Source organism: Peromyscus leucopus, chromosome 4 (genome assembly GCF_004664715.2).
Source record: "Peromyscus leucopus breed LL Stock chromosome 4, UCI_PerLeu_2.1, whole genome shotgun sequence".
Taxonomy (NCBI): Eukaryota; Metazoa; Chordata; class Mammalia; order Rodentia; family Cricetidae; genus Peromyscus; species Peromyscus leucopus.
In genome coordinates, this window is record NC_051066.1 from 15,374,420 (window position 1) to 15,395,917 (window position 21,498).

Here is a 21,498-nt window from a genome sequence, read left to right on the forward strand (position 1 = left end):
TGCTTGTTGGGGTCTGTATAACTTCTGCTGTTGGAGGGTGTGCAGTGGTGTTCCTCAGTAGCTTCAGTTTGTTTTTATCAGGTCGATAATGAGATGGAGCTTTCTTAGCTTGTGTGTATTGCCTTTTGTGAAGTGTGTATTTGTTCTGCATTCACTTCTAAATTTAGACCACTTATCTTCTCACTGAGTTGTAGGAGCTCTTTAGATGTTCCAGCTAGAGTTTTAATCAGATGAATATTTTACATGTTTTGTACCTAGTATATGGCTTGCTTTTCCATTTTCCTATCAGTATATCTAGGTAAGAAGAGCTAGTGAAAATTTTCATTGAATTCAAATTATGAATTGTTTTCTTTTATGGTTCTTACTTTTTTGTTATAAGAAATCTGTGGGTAAGCCGGTGTTGTTCTCAGAAATCTGGGTAAGCCGGGTGGTAGTGGTGCACGTCTTTTATCCCAGCACTTGGTAGGCGAAGGCAGGCAGATCTCTGAGTTCTAGGACAGCCAAGGTGACACAGAGAAATCCCGTCTCGAAAAACAAAACAAAAAGAAATCTTTGAGGAAACCAGGCTCCCAGGGTTTAGTCTACATTTTCTTGTGAAGTTTTTCAGTATTTGCACAGATCCTTGATGCACTTTGAGGCAGTATTTGAATGTGTGAGGAAGAGTCAGCTCCCTTTTTAGGAATGCAGTTGATCTGTTACAGTCGGCCAAATAAACCACTACTACTTTTTCTTTTTTAAAGATGTACTTATTTTTATTTATGTGTATGAGTATCTCCATCTCCATATGTGTATGCACACCATGTACATGCTTGGTGACCCCAGAGGTCAGAAGAGGGTGTCAGATTCCCAGGATCTGGAGTCACAGATGATTGTGAGCCACTATTTGGGTTCTGGGAATAGAACCCAGGGCTTCTTCAAAGGCAGCAAGTATTCTTAACCACTGAGCCATCTCTTCAGCCCCCAAATGAAATTTTTATGTTATTTATTGCTTTGAGGTTTTGGTCAACGATGGTATGTGGGTGGCTTTTCTGAGTTTTCTAATCTGCCTCATTTGCTCATCTGCTTATTATCTTCATGCTACACAGACAGCCTTATTCAATTGTTGGTCTAGCTTTTCCTGACAGGAAAGGAGGTTTGTGGGCTAGTGCCTATGAGACAGCCATGTGACATGGGAAGGACTAGAGAGATTCTCGTGTTTGTTGATATAGGGCTTGTGTGCCTTCCTGAGCTCCTTCTTTGTCCATTCATTCATATTTCCATTTATTTCACCTCAGGTTGTCCTTTGAGATCAGAAAATCCATGTGGTTTTCACTGTTGGCTTTCACAAGTGTTTTTGGATCCAAGACTAAAAGATACTTTGAGGGTAGAGATTCTGTTTTTGCCATTTTGGCTTCAAAGTGTAAAATGCATTCTTAAATATTTACTGAATAATATGAATTTTATTGTTTTATGTAAAATGTTTAAAACTTTACAAAGTTCTTGAAATTTCTTGTCTAAGCACTAGGCACAGAATACAGTTTGAATTAAAATGTTTGTACCATACTTCTGTATTAATGATTCATTTATTTTTAGTCATTTACATAACACTGCATACTAATATTTAGAAGATTCATTGTGATACATAGTCACCTGCTTTTTGCCAATGTTAAGTATTATGTAACGTAAATGTACCTTGTAGGATTCCTCATGAAATGTATTTATAGTTGGAAATACTCAGTTTTGTGCAGGTCTCTCAGGCTTTCTTGGGAAGTATGGACAGGCTGGCCTATTGCTACTGCCCAAAGAGAGGGCCTACATCAATTTTTGTACCTGCTACATGGTCTGCAGAACGAGTTTTGGAATTAGCCCTCTTTGGATCCATCCATCTTGACATGTTTAGATTTCATTGCCCTTTAGTGAGTAGTGTACTTCATAGACTACCATGTCTGATGGTTGGATGTTGGCTGTATTTCCAGGAATCTTCAGGTGTGGGCAGAAACGGAGAGTAGGATGGCATCATCAAGGCATAGGTGTCTACATGCTTAAGCTGTTTCCTCATGTTAATAGGTTTTCAAGCTTACAAATTAATTTTTTCTGTTTTATTTTAAACTTTAAAACAATTTACAGAAGTTTGTCACCTTTTTTTTTTTTTTTTTTTTTTTGTCTTTTGCTATAAGGTCTCACTATGTATCCCTCAGAGATCCAACTGCTACTATCTCCCAAGTGCTGGGATTAAAGATGTACTGTCAGATCTAGTTCATTTATCACATTTTTATTCATTTTCTTGATTATTTTATCAGTTTTTAGTTAGCAGATCTGGATATAAGATTGCATTAATTAGAGCCAAAGAGATGGTTAGGTAGTTAAGAACATTGGATGCTCTTTCAGGGGACCAGAGTTTTAATTCCCAGCACCCATGTATAGGCTAATAGCTGTCCATAACTCCAGTTCCAGGGGACCTGCCACTTTCTTCTGACCTCAGAGGGTACCAGATTTCACTGTGGGGCACATACATGCACGAAGGCAAAACACTGATAAACATAAAAATCATTAAATAAATCTAAATTTTTTAACTTAAAATAGAATGTAGTAATACATTCATGGTTGATGGTTTTTTGTTTGTTTGTTTTTTTGGGTTGGGTGGGTGGGAATCTCATGCTGTAGTTCAGGATAGCTTGGAATTAATCATGTATCCCACCCTGTTCTCCCAAGTGCTGTGGATTAGAAATGTAAGGCACAATACCTGACTTTGCTGGGTTTATTTATTTATTTATTTATTTATTTTTGATCAGCTCCTTTCTTGTGAAACTGGGTGTACATAGGAATTAACAAAACAATGTATAGGAAATAAAATGATAGTAGAAACTGAAGAGGCCCAAGTAGTGTCTTAAATGAGTTCACTAGAATTAGTCCCTTTCCTGGAAACTGGCCTCTTAATTAGAATGTTTGTTGTTGTGTTTTATTTTTGGGTTTTTGAAACAGAAGTTTTTTTATCGTGTGGCTGTTTGTATGTGCATGTCATGTCATGGAGGTCAGAGGACAGCTTTTGGGAGCTGGTTCTCTTCACCATGTGTGTTCTATGGATTGAACTCAGACTGTTGGACTTAGCCACAAGTACCTGTTACCTCTGGAGCCATCTCTTCAGTCTTCCTGGAATGTTCTGGGTATATGTCCCTATTGGGCAGTTTTCATGACGTATGCATTCTGTGTATAGGTTCTGAGGCTTGTAAGTCATCTCCAGGAAGCACGGAGCAGGCAGCTCTGGGAGACAGTGCCGGGTACATGGAAGTTTCTCTGGATTCCCTGGATCTCCGTGTCAGAGGAATTCTGTCTTCCCAGACGGAAAATGAAGGTTGGTGTTACGGGTATGACTACACCATCTTGCTTGCTTACTGCTCTGTTTCTGTATTAGCCTGATGCCCCCTGGTGGATAATAATGGACAATTTGGTGAAATGCATTATTTAAAGGTGACTTAAAAAGACATGATGCAAATGCATTTGCCAGATCACTGACTCCTCCAGTGAGAGACAGAAAGTGTGAGTGAGAGCCCTCAAAGAGCAAAGTAGCAGATGCCTTATGCCAAATTTATGGTGCTTCCCAATTGTGTGCCAGATGTGTGTGTGTTGAATCCTTGACGAAAAGATGCCACCCTTCTCTGGATGTAATGGGATATATATTTTTTGCAGTGTGGCTTTGAGTGATCTCTGATTTTAGCTCTGGTTGGTTGTAGCTTGTCTTCTGGTCTCTTGCTTGGGTGTATTTGCAGTGGAGAATGGCCTCCAGTCACAGGAGCAGTAGTATCTGCCATTGTGCCTGAATCATCGTGTCTTGCTCTCACTTTCTGCTCCCCTTTCTTTAAGTCACTTAATAGTTTCACTTCTAGCAGTGAAAACTAACTAACTAATGATATTTTAAACTCTTTATGAAATAGAATATTACGGAGAAATGTAAGACCCCAGAGCTGTTTACACTCTGTTCAGATTTTGAAATTGTAGAGTTATGTTTTACCATAGGGAAATAATGTATTATTTTTTGAAGGACAGATACCTAGCTTTTTAAGATTTTGGAAGCTGTGATTTACTTTTCTAATTTAATAAACCATATCTTTTGCCTTTCACATGAATCTTGGGTTTGTCCAAAGAAGTGATTTTTTTTTTTAATTCTTATCACAAGTAGAGCACAAACATTTTTAAATCCCACAAAGCCCCATTGTAGGTAACCTGTGCCTCCCTTCTCAGTTAGAACCATGTTTGAAGCATTCTAAATTTTCAGATTCAGAACGTTAGAAATTTAATTGTAATCAGGAAATAGTATTTTATCAAATCAACCCTGGTACTGTATAGCAGAACCCTGTCAGTTGTAGGTGAATGAACAGCATCTTGTGAGGCATTTAAGGGGCCCTTCTGTGTAAACATGTCCTGATCCGTCACTCCTATAAGTACAGGTCCAAATCGGTAAATGCAACTATAAAGTCTTAAGAGTGGAAACACATCTAGAAGGGTAATATCCGGCTACAGGGGGTGGGGCCATTTTAGTGCTGGTCCCTTGGGTTCTGTGCTATTTTGTAGATTGACCTACCTGTGATTGATCAGCATGGATTCATCAATCAGGGATTGGTTTGTATACAACAAACATGCTTTTGACTTAGAGAATCAATTCCTTGAAGAAAAGCAGCATTGCCTACTTGTCTTCACTTTAAAGTATGGAATTGAGAGACCTGAAGGGAGGTACTAGGAGTGCTGGTACTCAGACAAGCATGAAGATTTTAGGAATTTGCTAAGGCTGGTCAGTGGGTTCAGATGGCCAGTCCAGTCTTGGTTCAAGAGGGTCTAAGCTTGAGCTGAGGACCCTAAGTGAATGTAGTGCTTGCATTGTCTTTTCCCACTCTTTGCTTGTAGGTGTGTGAAGGTAATAGACTAAGGATTTGAGCTTGGGTGAAGACAGGAGCTGAGGACACTGGCAGTATGGGTGACAGGAGAGTCCCAGCTTAGAAGAGAGATTGTGTATGTTTACCACTTTAGAAGTGGTGGGATGTGGGGAAATGGAGCCAGTAATGAGGCAGACTAAAGTCTCATGCAATAGCCAGTTTTATTCAGAGCACCAGACAGTTTATACTCTGAGGGTGAAGAGCAGTCACAAGAGTCATGTGTACAATCATGAGGGCAAGCCACTTGTAACAAACAAGTCACATGCTCCATAGAGGTACATAAATAAATAACATTAGCCAATTGTGATGACTAATCTGAAGTAAACTCACTCCTGTCTGCTACATCTGGGAGGGAGCATGGAAGCACATTGCAAGGACAGTTCTGTGTTTTTGAAGAAACTGAGATCGCAAGACTCTTGTGTTGGTTTCATAAGCACTCACACAACTCTTTTTTTGTTTGTTTGTTTGTTTTAGTTTGGTTTGGTTTTTTGAGACAGGGTTTGACTGAGTAGCCTGGCTGTCCTGGAACTCACTGTGGACCAGGCTGGCCTCAAACTCATAGAAATCCACTTGCCTCTGCCTCCCGAGTGCTGGGATTAAAGGCGTGTGCCACCACCACCTTGCACAACTCTATTCTGGAACTGTGTTCTGACAGTGTGTATGCATGAAAGTCGTGTGAGCCATTTTGATGTCTGTAGTTCACTTCTAGAGATTGAAGCATACCTACATGTATGTAGACACACATGTTCTGACAGTGCTGCCCAGGAATGGACACTTTCCTTCTCCCTCAGCCACATGTGGTTGGTGTGGCGAGAGGACAGTTGCCTGACCAGCTCCTTTGTATTTGTGTCTGTTCCCCTATTTTCTTTTCTTTTTTTTTTCTTTTTTTTTTTTGGTTTTTTGAGACAGGGTTTCTCTGTGTAGCTTTGCGCCTTTCCTGGGACTCACTTGGTAGTCCAGGCTGGCCTCGAACTCAGAGATCCACCTGGCTCTGCCTCCCGAGTGCTGGGATTAAAGGCGTGCGCCACCAACGCCCGGCTCCCCTATTTTCAGACCAAGTTGCTGAACAGGAACTCACAAAGGCCCATTTTATACTTTAGTGATTCTGCTTTGAGTTTTGCTGTAGACTTTCTGATCTTCAGGGATGTAGTTACTACAGGGAAGCCAGGCATCTAGATATATATGACTCTCTTTTTTCCCACAGAAGTTTGTGGCTCAAACTATCCCTTGTTTACTTTGTTTCTTAAATTGTCTTTGAGACAGGGTCTCATTTAGCTAACTAGCCTGGCCTTCACTTCACTATGTTGTCCTTAAACTTCTGATCTTTCTGCCTCCATCTGTTGAGTGCTATGATTATAGGCATGTGCTATCACACCTAGTATATTCAGTGCTGAGGATCGAACCCAGGACTTGGTGCATGCTAAGTAAACACTCTTGACAGCTGAGCTACACATCCATCATTTGTTAGCCTTCTGTGGGGACTAGATTAGCTAGGACCCATATCAGATTTTCAAGAGGCCAGAGGTGCACAATGAATGTCTTCATGGAGTGAAGATGGACCTCTGCATTCAGCATAGAATTGCTAGAGACCAAGTAAGGCACTGTGTATGGAGATCAGGCAGCTCCAAACCAGAAGCAATTCAGGGGTGGTGGAGGGATTTCAGGGAAGGCTTGTGTTGAGCAAACTGGAAGACGGCCAGAAAAATAATTACATGGTTACAGTTATTTGTTCTTTTCTGTTGATAAGTCCCTTGATAATCACTTGGCTGGTTCTGAGTGGTTGAACTTAACTGTTTCATTTTTCTGTAATCCAGACATTCAGAAGAAATAGCTCAAAATTAGTTTTCATGAAATGAGTAAAGTCTCTACTGGCTTGGGGTTCTTTGGGTTTGGTCTCAGTGAGAGTTGCTTTAATAGTCTTTTTGTTTTATTTTAATTAATATTTGAGACAGGGTCTGACTGTGGCGCAACATGACTGGCTTGGAACTTGATATGTAGTTCAGATCTAGGACTGAAGGAGATCTTCCTGTTTTTGTCTCCCAAATGCTGGGATTAAAGGCCTGCGCTACCTTGTCAGGCCCAAGTCTGTTTTTAGGTGTGAATAATAGTTAACTATTTTCACTAGTTGCAATACTGTTTCAAACTCAGTTCACCTTTTATCTCTGCTATTTCACAAGACAGAGGACATGGTGTCTTTTGGAAGAAGCAGTCCCTGAATCTACTAGTCAGATCCCAGAATGCTTTTTGCATGTTTTTTTCTAAGAGTGGATGGGCTCAGCTTTGTAGTGCATAGGCTTTGCCTGTCCCTTATGGCTTTTGTTTTTACTGTAGTTGGCACTGTGTTATTTTGAACATTTTTTGGTTCTCTGTTTGTCTGTGTATCTGTCTGTCATGTGTGTAGGCATGTGGGCCATGGCATGTATGTGTGGAGGTTAAAGGACAACTTTTAGCTCTCAGTTCTTTTCTCTCACCATGTGGGTCCTGGCGATTGAACTTGGGTATTTAGCCTTGGCAACAAGCACTTTTAACTCTCCAAAGCCATCTCATGGGCCCCACTTTTCTTTTTTTCCTTCTTCATGGATTATTATTATTATTATTATTATTATTATTATTATATGGATTCTTTGGTTGGTGAATAATATTCTAGGTAACAATTAAGCCATCATTAAAACCTTCCAAATGGATTTCTTTTTATGGGTGTAATTTAGAATCAAATGAGGAGAATAATGTTTCAGTATGTAGTGAATGCTTTTCTTGCTTGGAACCAGATTTAGGAATTGCTGATGAACATGCAACCTGGCCTACGGCATGGACTCAATAAATACGAATTAATAAGTAGTTTCGAGGGAATTGGTAGCTTGTATGTTTGTGGATGAGATACAGTCTGCCACCTTACTTTACATGTAGGATGTTAGAAAACTGTGAACACTTTCCACTGGGCAGTGCTGATGTGTAGTTTCAGTTCATAAAAGATCATTGTAAAGACTATAATTGATTGTTCTCTGAACGACCCTTTGTAGGTCAGGGTTGCTTGAGCTGATGTGTCTGTGTGACTTAGGGCTGACCAATGGTCCGGATGTGCTGGAGACGGATGGCCTCCAGGAAGTGCCTCTCTGCAGCTGCCGCATGGAAACCCCCAAGAGCCGCGAGATCAGCACCCTGGCCAACAACCAGTGCATGGCCACTGAGAGCGTGGATCACGAAGTAAGCATGTTCATTTTTCCTTAAAATGGCAACAAGAACTGTCCTGCTTCAGAATCACAGCCTTTCCTGTTAGAGTCTCGTTAGCAGTGTCAGATAACCAGGGAACCTACACAAACTTGTCAGAGTAGTGGAGCAGATCAATAAGATGTGCAGAGCTGATAAACTTGCTTTAAAAAAAAAAAAAACTAAACAAACAAACAAAAAGCCCACCACCAACAAAACAAGGATGATGGGGCTAGAGAGATGGCTCATTGGTAAACAACACATGCTGCTCTTGCAGAGGATCCAAGTTCCGTTCCCAGCATCTACACTGAGTGACTCACAACCTCCTGCAACTCCAGCTGCAACTCAGGGGGTCCACTGGGGGTCCCTTTTCCAGTTTCTGTGTCATATTCATTTTTATATACCCAGCCCTTTTAAAAATCCTTTTTAAGAAGGACAGTAGCATACAAATTGTGGTGGGATCAAAGTGGAATGATCATGCTTTTATAAAGGTTTTTAGCACCTTGCTATATTTACTGAGAGGTGAATAAAGTGAGGGTTGCTCCATGTGTTCTTGCCTGGGACAGGCTCAGCCTTGTATGCCTTAGCACCTCTGAGCTCTGAGTACTTGACCTCGTGCTGTGTCTGACATAGACCTGGGAGAATAGATGACCTCTTCACCCTCGTTCCTTTGGATTAGAAAAAGACAAGCAGGCAATGTGCAAAGACAATGTTTTTTTCTAAGAATTTCTCTATTTTTGGCAAGTTTTTTTCCCCCCTGAAGCTTATCATGCTATTTGACTGTTAATGAACAGGATAGGGGTAGGGGTTGGGGATCAGCAGGCTTGTTGATGTTGCACTGTGAGAGGTTCTTTTTGCTGTGACAAGGCTCTTGGAGTACTCTTACTGCATCTGTCCTTTGGGAGAAGGCCTGAACCAGTACCTCGTGCTTTGATTCTACCTACTCTCTATTGCGAGCCTGTGACTGTCATTCTAGGAAGGTTTCTGGGCCATTTGATCTTTGGAGCCTTTCTCCAGATTAAACATTTGAGTTTTAACTGTTAGTTTTAGGATTGAAGTATCTGACATTAGCAGTAAAGCGCATGTTTCTAGTATGCAGGATATGGCTGTGAGATTTCACACTTGCCCCTGCATTTTCTTCATGTTTCATAAGTGAAGGCACAGAGGCTAGGTCACCTATCCAGACCCAGGAAAAGGTAGGACTAGAGATGTTTCCACAGGAACACCTTGAGCTGCCCACATTACTAGACTTGGGCAGTTAATGGGAGGGCCTAGTGTGTCTCTGTATGGTGGTGGGTCAGCTGTTTGTGGGCTGATGCTACTGGGGACTTGCCCAGCTGTTCTTGTTCCTACAGCCAGTGAAACTGGCCAGTGTTGTGAGTCTTGCTTTTCTAGAAGCTCTAATTTCTCCTATGCCCTGGTCCAGGAACCACGCTTTGAAAACCATTGGTTCTCTTACTTACTCTGTTGACACAGGTATTAGGGAAGATAACAGTGAAATCTTGTCTCAATTTCAGAGTATATAAGGTTCATATATCTGTGCCCCAGGACTGCTGGCTTCTTAACATGTTTCTTTTCTCATTGGACTAAGCAGAATTCACTTGTTTCCAGCATTTTGGTATGTTTGTATTCAAAGATTTTTAAAAGTTTTATTTATTTATTTTACGTGGTTGGGTCTTTTGCCTGAGTACTACCACGTGTGGGTTTCTGGTGCTTACAGACACCAGAAGTCAGTATCAGAGCCCCTGGAACTGGATTTACAGATGGATGTGAATGTGGGTGCTGAGAATTGAACCTTGGTCCTCTGGGAGAGCAGCTATTGCTTTTTTTTTTTTTTTTTTTTTTTTTTTTTTCTCAAGACAGGGTTTCTCTGTGTAACAGCTCTGACTGTTTTGGAACTTGCTTTACAGACCAGGGTGGCCTCAAACTTACAGAGATCTGCCAACCTCTGCTTCCTGAGTGCCGAGATCACAGGCATGTGCCACCACTGCCTGGCACAGCCATTGCTCTTATCTGTTTAGCCATCTTGCCAGCCTCTGTGTTAGAAGATCTTGAATGTTTTTTTCTGCCACTTTTCTTCCAGTTCCTCATGCCACTGGCCTCCAGGGAAATGGATCCCAGATGCTGAACTTAGCTGGTGGCTTTCTTATGTTGTTTGCGTCATTTTCCTTAGTGTTTGTTGTTTGAAAACTAAATCTAAAGGCATGGGTAGATTTAAGGCCTAAGACTTACATGATTTAACCTTGGCAAGGAGGGCATGCTATAAGGCATGTGTGGTAGGGTTTCTGTGGCAATTTCCTGTTCTTTCTCATCAGGTTTTTGCTTGTGGGTTTGAGCTCCTGATTGATTACTGACTGTGTTCATTTCTTCATTTTATATTTCTTTTTTTTTTTTCTCCTCCTGCCATTAGTGGTTAGAATTCTTTGGCACAGAGGAGTGCTTCCTCATCTGCTGGAGTGATGTTTTACAGCTCCAGCTTCCTCTCCTCAGAGTAGAGCTTTTTGTTTTGGTTTCTAGGCTGTGTGTTGGTTATGATTTGCTTCTTATTTTCTCCTTCCTGATTCCTACAGCATTTTTAGAAACTTATGTTTCTCTTTGTCTGATATTTATTATAAATTGTTTTGTTATAAAATTAAACCTGGATCCCATAGCCACACTATCAGGTGACCTCTGGTAGAACTGCCAAGTCTAAGAAACAGAGCAGCTTCTCAGGCTCCAGCTCCTTGGATTCAGAAGTCCCCATTGTCTAGTTTCTTACACTTAAGTTGCAGTTCGGCAGATCTCTTTGAATTTCTTGACAGAATTACAAAGGCCAGATCAGCCCAATTTCTTTGCAAGGCTATGGGAATGCTATGTCTAGTCTGAGCACAAGATTGATTTAGCAGCTGTTGGTGTCTGATGTTTACTTTGATCGTGTGTTGGAGGTTTCAATTTGATGCTATAGTTCTTCCATGTATTGTGCATTTTATTGGTTGAAGTAATCTCATCTGCTTCGTTAACTAGTTGTATGCATCTTAGTCCAAAACAGCACAGATGTGGGATTCTTATCCTGCCTGTGTCTAGCAGTCTTCAAGACACCAAATTGGTTCTTCCTCAGCTTCTGAAGTTAACTAGGTCTCCTTTTACAGTACTGTTGTATTTCAGTATTTGGTGGAGTTAATTCTTTGTATTATTATTAAAGCTCAAATAGCCTTTCCCTTGGTTCTTGTCAAAAGACACTAAAGTTTTGTGAATTCTCTTTCTTAAGCTTCCACACAGTAAGCATTTGGAAGACTAAAACCACTGGCCTGAGGTCTGGTTATTATTTTCCGTGCTAGAGAGTTTTGCAAACGTGAAGAAACCATGCAGAGTGCAAGCATACAACTTGATACTGGTGTAACAGTGTTTGATAGTGGAGTCAGGACAGGCAGAGAATGAACCACGAGAGGTGAGAATGTCAACTTGGTTCAGAGTGACTTCATCAAGCTGAATCAGACTTGTGGAGAGTCTGATGCCAGATGGTTTGTTGCCAGCACATTTAAACAGTTTAGTTTGGAAAAAGTTTCCTGGTGTAATACAATTCCTGGTGCACCGGGAAGAATAATTATATTGAAAATCAACTCAGGGTACATGCCATTTCTTCCAAGAAGATGGCTTTTAGAGATTGACTATCTCTACTAGCTTAAGGGCCTAGGGAAGAATCTAGCCTGGTCTTAGTCATACATACAGCATAGAGATCATTTGGGCTGTTGGCCACTTCTGGTCCTGGTTGTGGGAGTTTGGGGGAAGTCCTTCTCTATACAGATAATGTGGGAGTCATTTAGACTATTAGGTATCTTCAGTCCTGGTTGTGGGCGCTTGGGGGAGGCCCCTTGCTGTACAGGTAATATAAGGGTCATTAAGATTACTTGCCAACCTCCAATTCTGGTTGTAGGAGCTTAATATGGCCTGGCCCAACAGATAATGCCGATCACCAGGCTATCAATCACCTCCAATTCCTAGCCTTCTAGAAAAACAAGTTATACGTCCTTCCCTGTGAAAGAACAATTTTGGGTGCTTAATATTCCTGTTTTTCCTGAAGATCAGTGGGCGTGAGGCCCTTTGTGCTCCCAACAGGTCAAGATTCTGTATTTTATCAGATCTTAAATACCATGCAAGCAATCCCTAAGAGCCACCATGCGGTTTGGCTGGGTCTGCTTTTCTGAGGCCAGAATCAGAAAGGGATAACTTTATCTTTTCTTTTTTCTGTCTCTTTCAGATGCTGGCTAGAAGTGAAATACGCTTTTTCTGATGCTTTGGGCTTCCTTACTCTTTCTCTAAAGCCTCTTCCCTCCATGTAGCTGCTTGTCTGCCATGTGTCTGACCTCCATGCCAGCTTAAATGGCATAGCTTTATTTCTCTTTTTCCCTCCAGGTGGACAGCATCTGAGATTTATAGCTTGCTTACCCCCCCCCCCTTCTCTTTTAAACTAATAAAATTGTCCTTGAGTTTAAAAAGAAAAGGTACAACTACAAAGAATGCCATGTGTTGAACTAGTTATGGTAGCACACACTTGTAGTTTGATGTAATATCAGAAAATAATAATCCACAATTAACAGACTTGACCATGGAAATAGCTGAGACTCTACCACCTTTTATTAAATGAGGTGTTAAAGAATTTTGTAGCAATAGAGAACAATGCCATTCATTAAAATTCCATTTTGAAAAATTTTTGGCATTAAAATATGTTTTCTATATTGATTCACAAGGCTTATTGCTATATTAAGATAAGTTGGGGGCCAGTGTGATGGCTTGGTAGGTAAAGGCATTTGTTGCCCAAGCCTAACAACTTGAGTTCAATACCTGGAATCCACTAAAAAGTTGGAAGGAGAAAACTAACCCAGCAGAGTTGTTCTCTTCTCTGGCCTCTACAGGCACACTATGGTACCTCTCTCCCCCCACTTCTTCCCGTTCTCCCCTCCATCCTCCTACCCACCTCAAGCTCTGGGTTTTGGGGTATTATTACCATTCCTGTTGGGTATGTGGATTGTCTTGAAGTTATGCTAAATATACATGAGCAATACACCTTGCACTTGTAATGAGTAAAACATTGATTTTATAAATACTCCTCTGGAAAGGTTAAAGTCGATCACTCAGATAAGAATGTTAGGAATTTTAAAAAGTAAATACAGGCTTATATGAGGTTTCATTGTACTTCAGTCTCCATTTTTGTGTTTTTTTTTTTTTTTTTTTTTTTTGGCGGGGGGGGGGGAGGGAGGGGAGCAGGGCTTATCTGTGTAAACAGCTCTGGCTATACTGGAACTTACTTTGTACACCAGGCTGGCCTAGAACTCAGAGATTCGCCTGCCTCTGCCTCCCGATTAAAGGTGCTGGGATTAAAGGTGTGTGTCACCATACCAGGCTACTTCAGCTTCCATTCTTAAAGTTTTCCTTAATAGAATGCTTAATAAAATAGCGGCACTCTGAAGCTAAAAGGACTTCTTTGGAAGAGATTGGGTCTCTCTGCCTTGCCTATGCTTGCACAAACCTCTTTCCCTTATGGAGTGGGCTCCAGCTTTGCGGTCTCCTCTGCTTCCAGCTTTGTGGTCTCCTCTGCTTCTGTCCTTCATTCTGGCCTCCAGGCACGTGGGTTGGGTCATTTCTGTTTTGCCCTTGTCAGTACCTGTTGGTTTGCTTTTGACCTTGTGAGGAAACAGGTGGCTCCCTTCTTCTGTTTTGGCTCTTCCTGCTCTCTTCCTCATCTGTAAGTTGTGCTCATTAACTCTTTCTCTTTTTCTCAACCCTAGGAAAGTCCCATTTCTATTCCTTTGAAGTATTCCTTCCAAAAGATCATCTGCCTTGTGTTGTGCTTTTGATCAGTGTTTTCCTAGCTAGCTCCCGACTCTTTTCCATTCCCATTGCAGCAGCTGAACAGAATTTCCTTTATCATTTTATGATCATATAAAGAATTAATGCTCTTTATAAAACTGTTGAAATACTAAATGCACAAAACCTCTTATTCCAACATTATTTATGAATTGTTTTTGGAATCTTTTTGTATATCTTTCCAGACTTACCTGTGTCTATACTATCTCATTTTCTTTTTTAATTAACTTACCTCTTCTCCCCTAGTCACTATTGATAAAGGACTTGTGTCCACCCATCTTGGCCAAGATTCCTAGAGTGTCTCTTGGTGGTGGAGCTGGTGTCAGGATGTCTATTTCAAGATATACATGTCCTAGCTTTCCCCATTCTGAATTTTATATCTTATATATAGGGAAATGTTTAGGCTGCCTTTAAAAGGAACCTCATCAATGATTCTAACAGTCTTGATAGCCATCAGCAAAGCATGTGTTGGTCTGTCAGGTCCTGTTTCTTGTTTCTACTGCTATTGCTTCACTGCTGTATCCTTTGGGGTACACTTTGGCAGACTTAGTCACATTTTCAGATGGAGTCTTAGGAAAAGATGTATTTGGGAGCTTTTTGATTTGTATTTCAGATTGCTTATTGTTTAGGAACTTTGCAGAACTCAGGCCTAAATATGTTTTGTAGATCCTATGGCTACTGAACTATATTTACAATCCAGTAGAATAGTTATACTGCACCAACAGTGCAGAGAATGGGGAGGCTATGTCCTATTTCTTTGATTACCAGCATATATGAACAGGTATTGTTTGTTGGGGGACATCTGTAGTAGCTCTTTTGTGAATTACCACTCATCTTTTTCTCCTTTTGGGCTATTTTTTGTTTTCTTACTGGCTGTCAGAAGCTTTACATAGTGAACCAGTACTCTTCTGTGTGTAGCAGACAGCTACTTTTTTTTTGGCACATAGGAGCGTCTCCCAGGGAAGCTTCTGTTTGTAGTCCCGCGGTTGTCCTGGAGTCTGGGCCTTCTCTGCGCTTGTTCCTCAGGCAGCTCCAGGAGATGTTGTGTTGCTTGCATCTCAGCTTTGATTCCATGAGTAGGGCACTCCTGCTGGATCACTAGGGGCTCATTGTACTGTGACTCGCTGGTCACTTGTGATGGCCTTGGTCTTCCTACCTAGAGTATGGTCATTGTCTAGCTCTCTTCTCATCCTGATGTCTTCTTGATTTATGCCCAAGCTGAGCCCTTGATTATCTGATCACCTGACCCTCTGAATGAGGTTTTCTGCTGTCATCACTCCTGGGCTGCTCAGCAGTCACTTCCTTTTTCAGGTGGTTGGGGTTAGTTAGCAGTTGTATGACAGGTACTTCATACTGCTAATGAATCTAGGCTTGCCTCATGTCTACTAAGAACTTCCCATGTGTCTGGTGCCTTCCATTGTCCAGTGTGTGGGAAAGCTAGCTGTTCCTTCACAGCTCTGCCACTGACCCCTGGTCTTGTCTGCTTGCAGTTGGGCCGGTGTACAAACAGCGTGGTCAAGTATGAGCTGATGCGCCCATCCAACAAAGCACCACTCTTGGTGCTGTGTGAAGACCATCGGGGTCGCATGGTGAAGCACCAGTGCTGTCCTGGCTGCGGCTACTTCTGCACTGCGGTAAGAGCCCAGCCCGCCTGCCGGGCTTCAAGAGTCCTCTGCAGAGACTCATTCCAGAATCATATCCCATATAGGGCCTGTTCGATAAGCTGTTCACCACGGTTCTTGAACTTTCTTGTTGTAGACAAATGACCTGGTGCCCCCACCTCCCCTTGGTTTTTGTTCTGTGTGTGGATTTCTATCTTGAGTACAGAGGAGGGCATGTCTCCTCCCTCTGCTGCATTATCTATGATTTATCGGTTGTCACTGGAATCTTGTCTTTGACTCTGTTCATGAGATAAATCTGCATCCACCAGACCCATAGGGCAGGCTCCTTCTTAAAATGCCTCTGAGGGTATCTTCACTTACCTGTACCTTCAGATGTCCTGCTGCCCCTCTGTGACGTAGGCCAGGAGCTTCTGCTCTGAGGGCTTACCTTTGAATTCTGTACCTTGTTTCCTTCTTAGACATCCCTTTTTATGCTTCTGCTGAGAAATAGAGTACTTCTGAATTCCATTGTTTCTGCTCTCTGCAAGAACAGCTGTGCTAATTGGTGCTGTAATTGGTACTTATTGAAATGTTCGCCTTTGGTATTCTGACTCTATCTACCCATCATACCATGTGGGCCTTCTAAACCAAGCCTTATATATACAGCTCTCTTGCTTGTTTAGAGTGGCTGGACTGTTGTGAGGCCCCAGCTAGCTGTGTCACTGGGGGTTGGAGGTGAGTAGTGGTGGCAGTGAGGTGACCGTTGGTGGCCTCTGTTCATTTGGAGAGCTTTTGGCTTTGAATGTTATTCTCAGTTTTTAAAAATGATTTTCACCTTTCTTTCTTCAGGGTAACTTCATGGAATGTCAGCCTGAGAGCAGCATCTCTCATCGTTTCCACAAGGACTGTGCCTCTCGAGTCAACAATGCCAGCTACTGTCCCCATTGTGGGGAAGAGACTTCCAAGGCCAAAGAGGTGACCATCGCAAAAGCAGACACAACTTCCACAGTGACCCTGGCCTCTGGGCAGGAGAAGAGCTTGGCTTCTGAGGGCAGGGCTGACACGACCACGGGCAGGTACTAAGCAAATAGCTGTGGCCAAGTTTTCCACATAGTATTCCTGAAGCTATGTCCTCTGTAGTTATCAGTTTCTGCTGCCTTATCTGGAAGTCCCAGTGAACTTTGTCATTTATTATGGTTTCTGATCTTTAAGAAGTGCTGGTGTTCATTTAGTACCATTTGTTCAAGAGTCTTTTTCATTGTGGCTTGATAAAATCATATGTGTTGAATCAGTTTTTATCCTGCTTTTGACTGGTGCAGGCTTTGTGGTTTTGTCATTCATTAATGCAGTCCTCACGCCCTGAAGCATTCTATGAGCTGCTGTAGACTTGCCACACTGCTTGGCACAGGGTTGAAGGCCTTTGCTGAATATAAGATACAGGGATGTGTTCCCACAGACATATTGAATTGCTTTCCTAAAAGAACCCAGTTGAAATTAGCTGATGATCTTGAGAGTTGTAGGGGGATAAGACAGATGACTGCAGTCTCTCCTGCCGGCCATTCCCTGATGGGAAGGAATGGTGAAGAGATCCTTTCTACATAGTGACAGAGCCATCAAGTTGCTCAGCAAAAAGAGGAGAAAATAGTTTTATAAACATGACAGCAGTAGGAGAGAAAACAAAAACAAAAACAAAAAACCCCTAAAACTTTATTTGAGGTCGTTTAAAGGCCTCAGATTGTGTATGTATACAGCTAAACACTGGATTGGGAAGGTCTTCGTGCTTTCATATTAACTGGTAAAATCAGCCTTCTCAAGTCACAGTTCTAGAAGGCGTCCCTCCTTAAACTGGGGAAGGCAGTAGAGGGGATATAGCCTGAAGCTTGTCTATTAAAATCATGTCTGAGGGAGTGGGTGGAGATTCTTGGAGTGTTGTGCTGATTTTTGAGTGTCTCATTTATTGGGGGAATGGGGTTCTGCATTTTAGGCAGCTCCCTTGAGACTTGCAGGTAGTGAATGGACTGGGCCATTGACTCTACTCAGAGGCAGCCTGTGTGGGCAGGTTAGAATAGGTCTTGTTTTATGTTTTCATTGGTTTCCATGAGAAAGAGAGGTTTTCAGAATAATGAACCAACATTTCAATAATTTCCTTCTCATGAAGCATTGCTGGAGCCCCAGAGGACGACAAATCGCAGAGCACAGTCCCCCAGGCACCAGAGTGCTTCGATCCTGCAGGGCCAGCTGGGTTCGTGAGGCCAACTTCTGGCCTTTCCCAGGGCCCAGGAAAGGAAACCTTGGAAAGTGCTCTAATCGCTCTGGACTCTGAAAAGTAAGAGCCAGCCTGTTTTTTGTTTTTGTTTTTGTTTTTCTGTTGTTTTTGTTTTTCTTGTTTTTTTTTTCCCAGAGACAACTCAGGGTCATGTTCTTCCCCAGGGGTTCTTAGAACTTTCCAGCTTTTTGAATAACACTGTTTATCAGAGGATGAGAATATGAGGTGCCAGTCTCAAATGTCTTTCCACTGTCTGGGATAAATTGTTGCAAATGATGACCCATTCATGCCAAGAGCAGGGGCAGTCTTAGGAGCTCTTCTGGGTGAGCCACCTGCAGGCTCCTAGAGCAGACACTACCATACCATGAGCTCCTCCCGGCTACCTTGCTGCCTAATCTCTGCCTAGTGTGGGCTAGATCAGGTGACCTCAGGCTATCTGCTCGTCACCACACTGCAGCCTTTGTCGGCTCACAGGTCTGCCTGTGTCCTCTTTCTGGGGACACCTTCCACTCCTTACAGAGGCTTATCAAGGTGATCTCTAAACTTAGTCTGCCTTGGAAGGAAAATGGTCCACTCATGCGTACCTAACAGACAAGTCCAGTCCCTCTGTTGGTCTTCTTCATTCTGAATAGCTTCTTACTATTTCTATCCTGGCCCATCTGATACCCTTAGTTTCTATCCATTGACCAGGCCCCAGACTTTTCCTGACCCTCCACTCCTAACCCCTGTTTATGAGCTGATGTAAACTTCATAGCAAACATGTTGGCTCCAGCCCCTTCCTTGCTGCTGCAAGGTAATTAGTGGTACCCCATGACAATTGCCATCACTTGAGCTGTACAGGTCCCTCTGGACATTCTGGCTGGCACCTCATATGCCATCTTGAGTATATATGATACTAATGCATGATGACTTCTGGGGCTCCCTGACCCTCTACACTGCAGCAGCTTGTCTGTACCCTGAGTAGGCTCTAGGTCCTGTCTCCAGTGCTGTTTAGTGTGCAGCACTTTGAAGACACAGAAGACAGTTTCTTGGGCTTTTTTTTTTTGGTTCTTTTGGTGGGCAGTGCCTCAGGGCTTTGAACATGCTGGCAAATGCTCTCAACATTGTACCTCTTGCCCTGTTTTGGCAATAAGAGCCTGGTGCTGATTGCTGTTCTCCTGCTTCTTACAGACCCAAGAAGCTTCGCTTCCACCCAAAGCAGCTGTACTTCTCAGCCAGGCAGGGTGAGCTGCAGAAGGTGCTACTCATGCTGGGTGAGTTGCTATATCTGAGGCCCCAAAAGGAACACAGGGAAGCCTTGTTTATTACTCCTTTTCTCGGGAGCCCCATCTCACTGTCTGATGGTTATAATTATTTGATTCCTCTGATTAGTGAAAGAAAGTGCTCCCTGGCATTTAGCCTGTTGCACAGCACTAGAAATGGTCTCTGTGCATCTCTAGAAGCATTTTGAGAAGTAAGTGGTTGAGGGATCATTAGATAAGCAGAAGTGTACATGCAGGAGAAGCAGCTGCAGCCCCCTGGGTCCTGCCGTGACGCGTTGCAGGGAGGAAGCCAGTGCTTCTGTGTTGACAGGAGTAGCACTGGTGCAGAGTGGCTGGGGGAGTGAGCACATCTGTGTTCTCCAGCTGTGGAGCTGCTTAGCTGTGCTGTGACCGAGAATGTGGAGAAGGTGCTCGTTAGAACTGGCCCAGTCTCAGCTTGATTCGTAGTTCTAGGCTTGATCTCTCTGAAGTTCATCTTTAGGTTGAAAAGCATGAATAAAGAGCTCTGACTGACAGCAAATCATGAAAGAAGCTAAAGTTTGTCTGAGGGGAAAGGGAAAGGTGGGAGAGTTCATTTAATTAAAAAGTTTTTCTCCTTATGGACTTTACATAGTATTAAAATTGCTTCATTACTTTTTGCACGGTATCTTGAGTAAATGTCTAGAAAAATTTTGTTTAACAATGGGAGCCTAAAAAAAAAAACAGAAACAAAAACAATGGGAGCCTAAGGCAGAGGGATTTCAAGTTCAAGGCCAACCTGGTCTACATAGTGACACCCCGTGTCTCAAAAAGTAAAAAATGAAACAAATGTCTGAGTCTGGGGGTTACACTTCTTTCTACTCCCAGGACATGTCTGTTCTTGGATATGTTTGCCCTTTATTTATCACTGTTTTCATGAGCTTACAAGAGGCTGAGATAGGGGTACCTGAAAACCCCAGAATGAGCATGGTAGAACACTCTAATAAACCTGCCTGCCAGGTTTCATGTAGGACTGGTATAAGTTCTCTTAGTCTTGCCAGCACAAGTGGAGCCTGACTTCTACCTGCCAACAGGGCACAGTAATATTGTGGCTCCATCATGGCTCCAGAGCTCACTTTTTATCATGAAGATATCCATGTCAGCCCTGGTTGCATCTGATGTAATTAGTAAAATTGTGTTTGTTTACAGTTGATGGAATTGATCCCAATTTCAAAATGGAGCACCAGAATAAGCGTTCCCCATTGCATGCTGCTGCAGAGGCTGGCCACGTGGACATCTGCCACATGCTGGTTCAGGTTTGGAAGGATAGCTTTATCTAAGTGTCACTAGGTTTCTAGTCACGGCTAAAATATGGCAATTGTACCTCAAGGCTGCCATAGGAAAGTGCCTCCAACCCTGCGGCTCTTGACCTCTCCTACTTTTTATTCTGACATTTGCCTTTGTGAGTGTACCACACTACTGTCTTGGCTTGTTTTCTAGTTTTAGTTTAGTCCTGACTTCCCTACTTACTGTGATCTGCTGCTGCAGGTGATGGGGGCTTAGTGAGCCTCAGATCTTTCCCTCTTCTGATCCCAGTGACTGATTATATACCCTTCATTGTTTAAATCATGTTCATAAGTTTCTTTATGAGATGAATAGTTAGAGATGCATGCCAGCAAACCTGACAACCTGAGTTTGACTCCTGGAACTCACATGGTGGAAGAAGAGAACACAAATTGTTCTCTGACCTTCACATATGTTGTGATGTATGCATATGTCTCTCCCAATTTAAAAAAATGTTAAAAAAAAAAAAAAAAAAAAAAACTAGGATCTATTGGTGAAATTATTAAGGCCACTCCACGTAGTTAAAAGGAAGATTTATTTAGTGGCGTAACTTACAAATGAAGGAATAGGTAGATTGTGTGTGTGTGTGGGGGGGGGGGGTCTGGGGAAGGTGTATCGCAGTCCAGCGGTGTTCTCTGGAGCTCTGCTCAGTCAGCCTCCACCGTCTAGGGTCCAGGAACCGAGAGAGCGCTCGCCCATCCAGGTCTCGGGTCTCCAGACGCCTCCCTTCGCCCCGCCTCGTAGGCGTGACAGTTGCCAGAGTCTTAGTGGGGGTTGGAACTTCCAGATCCAAGCTGGAATGGCTACCCACAACAGTGATCATTTGAGTACTTAAAATTTTAAACTTTTTGACACAGTATAATTGTATATATTTATGGGATACAGAGTGGTGTTTCAGTATATAGTGTATAATCATTTTTTTGTGGTTTGAAAATTAAAAGCCTTTCTTAGTTATTTTGAAATAATTCAATTAATTGTGTCAAACCCTGTTACCCTGCAGTACTTTAGAACACTGACAATATTTTTCCCATCCAGTCACACTCTGGTAACCATTAACCATTCTCTCTATTCCTCTCTACACCTTTCCCCAGCAGCTGGTAACTACCGTT

The 21,498-nt window shown here is 42.4% G+C and overlaps 1 protein-coding gene across 11 annotated transcripts in view; it reads left to right on the plus strand.

Annotated features, from left to right (window-relative positions):
- Ehmt1 (euchromatic histone lysine methyltransferase 1) overlaps nucleotides 1-21,498 on the plus strand; it is a 173,245-nt gene that overhangs the window by 105,649 nt on the left and 46,098 nt on the right. For 9 of the 11 annotated variants that reach the window (XM_028868685.1, XM_037204713.1, XM_037204714.1 and 6 more), the window contains 7 exons: nucleotides 3,194-3,331; nucleotides 7,966-8,111; nucleotides 15,449-15,592; nucleotides 16,409-16,635; nucleotides 17,718-17,885; nucleotides 18,996-19,078; nucleotides 20,255-20,361. In XM_028868685.1, coding sequence (XP_028724518.1) covers nucleotides 3,194-3,331; nucleotides 7,966-8,111; nucleotides 15,449-15,592; nucleotides 16,409-16,635; nucleotides 17,718-17,885; nucleotides 18,996-19,078; nucleotides 20,255-20,361 — 1,013 coding nt within the window. The remainder of the gene's footprint in view (nucleotides 1-3,193; nucleotides 3,332-7,965; nucleotides 8,112-15,448; nucleotides 15,593-16,408; nucleotides 16,636-17,717; nucleotides 17,886-18,995; nucleotides 19,079-20,254; nucleotides 20,362-21,498) is intronic. The other 2 variants (XM_037204717.1, XM_037204718.1) reach the window with 1 other exon arrangement.